At 33.8% G+C, this 6974-nt stretch overlaps 1 protein-coding gene across 1 annotated transcript in view; it reads left to right on the top strand.

Annotated features, from left to right (window-relative positions):
- Positions 1-6974, top strand: part of LOC117115023 (krev interaction trapped protein 1-like) — an 18857-nt gene that overhangs the window by 1810 nt on the left and 10073 nt on the right. The window contains exon 2 of the mRNA XM_033258666.1: positions 5562-6360. Within this exon, the coding sequence (XP_033114557.1) occupies positions 6154-6360 (207 nt within the window). The 5' untranslated portion in view covers positions 5562-6153. The remainder of the gene's footprint in view (positions 1-5561; positions 6361-6974) is intronic.

Genomic DNA, 6974 nt, shown 5'->3' with positions numbered 1-6974 from the left:
ACTTAATTACTTTTAAGTTCTTCAAAATTCAAGGTGTTCCCCTCTTGAAAATTATTATAATGAATCAATGAACCCAGAGAAAGGGAGGTTCAAGTTCTTCCCTGGAAAATGTTGATTTCTAAATGGTGGACAATGAGATTTCCCGACTTTTGATGTATTTTTTAATTACTTTAATTTAAAAGACAACTCAGAATTCGGGAAAGCTCATTTCCTGCCTTCTAGGAATCAAAATTGTCCTGGGGAAGAACCCCCGGACCCTCCTTTCTTTTTGGGATTCATCTCATGGAAAAAATCGTATGCAACTACTCAATTTTTGTTAAATGTATGTATACACACATAACAGGCCTTATTACTGTAATGAGAAAATTTACTTTACCGTTTTCATGAGGGGGAAAACCTTGAACTTTGAAGAACAAGGTCATTAGACACCTAGCTCGAAAGTCGAGAAAGGTCATTTCCCGCCATCTAGAAATCAAAATTTTCCCGGGGGAGGAATGTTGACCCCACCACCTAGATTTGATTCCAGATCTGCATGATTCATATTCCCATTCATCTTATAAGCAGTGGCGTAAAAGGTGAGGGGGGCAGGGGGCAGAATGTCCCCCCTGACGGTTTTTACCGGGCTGACCAAGCCGTCGTACCGGACTGGGTAAAAAGAGAAAAGAAAGGGAGGGAGGGAAAGAGAAAGAAGGGGAAAGAAAAGAAAGGGAAAAGAAAAAGGAAAGATAAAAATAAAGACAAGAATAAAAAGGAAGATATAATGAACAGATATCACAATACCCAGGCGTGCAACCCCTTCTCCACTTCAAAAAGTGTCCATAGCGCATTTGATCTAAGCCGCCAGGTATTCTCCGCAGTGGAGTAAGCACCGGGAGACAAGGGGAAAATATCCATCTGTGGAAAATCTTTCCCCATTGAATGCCCTTTTCACCCGGGAAAGTGCCTAAAAATCTCAAATTTTAAATCGCATATTTTGTTGAGGTAGGCCAATTTCTTCTAAAAATTGCACATTTTAGGGAGTTTTGATCAATTCCGACAAAATTAGAATTAAAAAAACAAAAATTTTTCGCGCGCTTCGCGCGCATTTTTTATTATTAAAGCTTGTGCTTGCTCTCCTTTGCCTTCTGAGTTATAACACATAGTCCAAAACTCAAGAAAGAAAATTTAAGATAGAACGTTTTACCTAAAAGAAGGGCCTCAATGTGTAATGATATTGATAGAATATGTTTGTAATAAATAAAGCCATAAGGAAAATGCTTACATTCAGTTTAAAAAAACGAGTGTGGCCATATATAACATAAGAGCATTTCTTGTTGAGGTAGACCAATTTCCTCTAAAAATTGCACATTTAGGGAGTTTTGATCAATTCCGATGACATTAGAATTAAAAAAAACAATTTTTTTTGCATTTGTTAGGGTTAAAGCTTGTGCTTGCCCTTCTTTGCCTTCTAAGTTACTTAAAAACATAATAACTTGAGAATGAAAATTTAAGATAGATCGTTTTACCTAAAAGAAGGTCCTCAATGTTTAATGATGGTGAAAGAATAGGCCTATGATTGTAATAAATAAAACCACATGAAAATGCTTATATTTAGTTTGAAACACACGTGTGTGGCCTATATTAATAATAAAATAAGCCCTATGTCGTATTGTTTTCTATATGGAAAACACCAAGTCATAAATTACTAACCGGGAAAATTATTACCTTTTCCGCCCCCAGGGACAGCCTGTTACTTGCCTGCTTATAAGTGGCCCCCCCCCCCACTTTGAAAAACGTTCCGCCGGCCCTGGTCCACTGTGGTAGCAAATCAAATTAAGTAGCAAATTTGACAATGACTATCAAGCATAATTATTAAATAGTACGTAATATTACTTTTACATCGGATTTTTGTTGTTCTCTGCACATATTTCGATGTAAAACGATGCCTTGCATGAATCGTTGTTATGCCTCGCACTTTTGGGAATGGTAAAACGATGCCTCGCATGAATCATTGTTTTGCCTCGCTGCCTCGCACTTTAGTACTACCCAGTAGTAACATTTGAAGAGCGTTAATTTAGCATTACATTGATACCAAGATCATTTACAAAATTTAAATAATTATTAATTATGCCTAATTTCGGTCCTTCAAAACCAATGTAAACAAGTCAATAGAAAAGTATGTGACCTTTTTCTTGAAAAATGATCAAAAACTGCTTTAACGTCTTTGTTTTTAGACATTTCAATAAAATAAAAAGCATTTGAAAGCATACAACAAGGACAATTAAACTTCAATCATTTATTAAATAATAATTTAATCAATGAATTACCATTTTATATAGACATTTATACCTCAATGTATAAAGACATTATGTTCAAAGAGACTCAAATAGAAGATTTTGGTTCTCAACTTAACATAATACCAAAACTAGATATGAATAAATATATCAATTAACACAATTAAATTGCTTTCAAAGCAATATATAAACTTGGATTCAATTAACACAACAAAACATAATATCATGACTGGGTACATGTGTGTCACGATATGTGATTGCAGTAAGACCAGACATGCATTACACTTCTTTTTTTTTATAAGAACCAGTAAAATTTTGCCCAGGCTCAGTGTTCTTATTTTTTGGCCGATTTCAAGCTCAAAATGTTCTTAATTTGTTCTTATTTTACACACTTTTCAAACATAGAAAATTATTATTGTACAGCAAAAATGAGCCCTGAAAAAATGCCCTGGAAAAATTGCCCCAGAAAAAAGGCCTGGTAAAAATGGCCCAAATGACAGTACACCTGAGTATAGGGGGTATTACTTAGTCACACCTATTATTGCACATAAGGTACAGATATAAAATTTTTTTTTTCAAAAACCTCATTTTACCATTTTACCTCAGCCTCAATTTATTCCAAATTTGTTCTTAATTTTTAAACAATTTCAGCCTCAGTGTTCTTATAAAATGTGTTCTTATAAAAAAAAAAAGTGTATGTCAGCCTGCACCGCACAGATAGATTTGGGGAATTCCATTCACAAGACGTTTTTATTTTCAGTCAAAAACTAGGTTTCAGTGGTCAAATTAACTAAATATTATACCCAGTTGTGGATAAATATATCAATTATCAAAATGAACTGGTTTCAGGAATATAAACTTATCTTCTCAGAAATAATTGCTTTTTTTGGCAACTAAAACTTTCGGCAATAAATTCACTCACTTCGGGAAGTTGGAAAAATTTGGTTTGATGATGAGGTCAAAAGAGGGAAATGTGGACTACGTCACCAGAATTTTCAGGTCATATGGAAAAAATAAATACGACTTCTACAGCCAAAACAGTAGAGGGCTGTGCAGACAGTCTAGTTGCTGGCAGAAATGATAGCGGTGCCATGATATCGCGCTCTGCCGATAGTCACGTACCAACTGTCTACTTACCGACGATGTATTCTCTAAAAATAAATGACCCATTTTATATTTTTATATAATTAATTGTATTCAGAAAACCAATAATTCATAATCCTTTTGTAAAACCATTGGCAAGACTGGTACTGCTGGTACAGTAGTTGCAACCATCTACTTACAAACTTCTTATCGTGTCTTATTCACAAGTTCATACTTGGTAGAACCTTGTCGATTTAGGTCTAAAAACTCAACATGAAGATTCTTGTGTCTAGTGCTGAAAGGATTGGTAGGAACAGGGCCCAGCGTGAACGCTCCTTTCGTGACCTCACTATAGTTACAGACATCCGGCAACCATTGACGTGGTGACTATTTAGTGTGTTATAAAGACTAGAGTTATGTAAATCTTCCCCAAAACACACAGGATTTGCCTCTCAGTTAACTAAAAATTGGTAGATAAGTTGGTACTAGTTTTTTTGAGGTTTGCATACTTACTTTACTATCATGATAAACACATCTCTATCATTTATTCAGTAAGTATCATATCACTTTGTAAAATCAAGCTTATTAAAAATTTTCTTAAAAGTTAGAAAACATCTTGCCTATACTACTGTAGTTGTACTGCAATTCTTCAGTGAGTTACCTGCCTTCCGACATGTTCATCTTCCTTTAATATTGCTAGTTAGGTTTCACAGTAGGTCTCTACATTATTGTTACATGAAAATAAAAATCTAGGCAACTTTATGGCTGATGTACCTTGAGAAAGGGTGTGTTTTATACATTGTAAATTTTCTATTTTACTTTTCTTGTTTAGTGCATGCTCCTGGTATAGTTAATCTTTTATGCACAGGCATTGAGTTGTTAACAAATGACATTACCCCTGTAGCATTAGAAATTGCTATTGCTCTTTCACTACCTGTTGAACCAAATATTGACATAATCTTTTTTGTGTACCTGCTTCTAAAAGGTGAGCAACCTTCACCTATTGTATCCATCAGACCTATATAAATCTACAATACTCTACAATAGTCAATAGATTTATTTCTATCCATTTATAATATAATTTTGCAGACATAAAAACCTGGAGACATTTGTATTCCTAAAGCTGAACTATTATTTATTTATTTTTTATGCAGGGATTAAAGTAGTGATGTTCAGTTATGCTTTGGTGAGCGTATCCTACGAACTGTGAACAGAAAACAAAACACAAAGATGCGTAGTATTAGAAACACCCTTTACTGTATATACAGTATCTGTTTTGTTCTTTTGTGCTATTATACTACACGTGTACACCAACATATCAACTGTATACGTGTGCATAAATATTACTTTGGTACACAGAATATAGAGGAGTTTTTTTTTTTCGAATGCAGTAATTTTTTCCCCAAAAGTGGAGTGGAGCTGTATTGCTTGGTGGTTAAGGTGCTTGCCTTCTAATCCCAGGGTCCTGGGTTCAATTTATATATTCAGCAGGACTAAAAACAACTCCACCCCGTAAGCCTCGATAAAGGGAGTTAATTTACAAAGCATCGTCCCATCCTGCAGTTATCGAGTTACTTGCTATTGGATGAAAAATTAGTAAATTAAAGTTGAAATAAATTATCTGCATGTTTTACAGCATTCGTATTTGATAGTGTTATTATTGTAATTATTGTCTTAACAATAATAAATAAAGAGCACAAGTGCTATCCTGTAATTAGCGAGTTACTGTACACGCTATTGGATGCGAAAGTAAAGTAAACTTAAAATGCACTATCTTCATGTTTTTACTGCATTGCTGTTTAGTATTATTATCATCATTATTATTATTATTATATTATTAATTATTATTACTAGTACTGTATTATCTTGACAGTAGGGTAAAAAAATAAATAAAACCTTTAAAGAATTAAAATATTTTTTTGATTTTTATAATAATGAATGAAAATCATCAAAAATGTTGAAAATAGGAGAATAGAATATTGTTTATAAATTATTATTTTTTTATTTTTGTTTAGAATATATAGGCCTAGAGTCATTTTCTTTTTGCACTATACATATAGTGCAAACAAGTAATAATGCATGAAAAACATCAAAAATGTTTAAAATAGGAAAATAGAATATTGTTTATAAATTATTATTATTAAATTATTATTTAGTTTTGTTTTTAAATATATAGGCCTATTAATTATGATTTTCTTTTTGCAGATACTGCCAGGATTATACGTGTCACTCTGTAGAAGTTAATTTATGTTTCCTGCTGGCAAATCGGACACGCCCAATGCTCAGTCATATGTTTCAAATTTCAATACAAGCGATAGTTTAAACAGAGTCAAATGGTGTGTGCAAAAACATCTACACCCACCATTGTCTACAGATTGTATACCCACAGAGGCCATTAGCCCGTAGCCAAACACTGCTATGTAGAGCTGCAGTTTTGATTGTAAACATTCAGATAAAAGAAAGCCTGAAGAAGTGTGCCAGTCTGCAATTCAAAGACATACAGTCCTGCTGGGGAAGTTTCGCAGAGGAATACAAATATCGGAAACTATAGGCTGCTTTTTGAAAAGAAGTACAGAAAACTAGTTTTATATAGGATCACAAACCTATATTGCATTTTAAATAAGGGAGAACCAAGTTGAAAACTAATTCTGCCTTTCAGCTATAGGAACAAGTCTGCATCGTTCTTTACTGCTCTTTGAATAGGAAGGTGACTGCAGGAACATAGCTAGCTTTGCAAAGAACAACACTCAATTTCATAAAACTTAGTCATTTCAACGGCTGTTATTTTACAGAAAAAATGCACGGGGTGTGGTACAAGCAGCGGTCACCCCATGAACGTTTACAGAACAATGTTACAAATCCGGGATATGTATCAAAGATTCCGCAAGGAAACACCTGTTCTCCTTCTGAAGCACTCAAAAAGATGGAATTCTTGGACCATGTTGATAATGTAGTGATAAATGAATTTTTCCAGTTGGAGACAGACTTACCTGTTGAAGACACGGTATTTTTCTATCCTTTCTATACATAATTATATTTTACGTTCACTATCAAGATGTTTATTGATATCTTGAATATAAGAAGAATATAATTTTTTCACTATTAAGAATAAGATACCAGAATTCAATTATTGAAGTTTTAATGCCTTTACATGCTTGACAAAAATGCATTTTTCACAAGATCTAATCTCTATATATAATGTTCAGTAAACATTTAAATTAAACATCTGAATACATAAATGTTGTAGCTTATTTTGCTTTACCTCCCCAAACCCTAACCCAGGGCTCCGCATTGGGTTCTCACTAGGGGTTTTTGCTGTCCTCCTGGCCACCACCATGGCAGCTATGTAATGAAAAAGGTACATAGGTACAGTACTTAAATAAATATTCTTCTTGGTGAAGCTCACAGTGTGAAGTTTAAAGTGCAATTCAATGGGAGAGTACCTGTAAAGGATTTATGGCTAGTGGTGAATAGTATGATATGAGGGAATGTTTTCATATTTTCTTAACTATACTGTAAGTATTTGAACTATTTCACCAGAGCACCTCAGTAAACTGGACATACAGTGATTTTTGTTTTTTGTGGACAACAAATCTTGTATTAGATATACAGTACTGT

This window comes from Anneissia japonica, unplaced genomic scaffold, assembly GCF_011630105.1.
Source record: "Anneissia japonica isolate Jap-2015-1 unplaced genomic scaffold, ASM1163010v1 scaffold199_len4679917_cov187, whole genome shotgun sequence".
Classification (NCBI taxonomy): domain Eukaryota; kingdom Metazoa; phylum Echinodermata; class Crinoidea; order Comatulida; family Comatulidae; genus Anneissia; species Anneissia japonica.
This window is presented reverse-complemented; position numbering and strand designations above follow the sequence as displayed.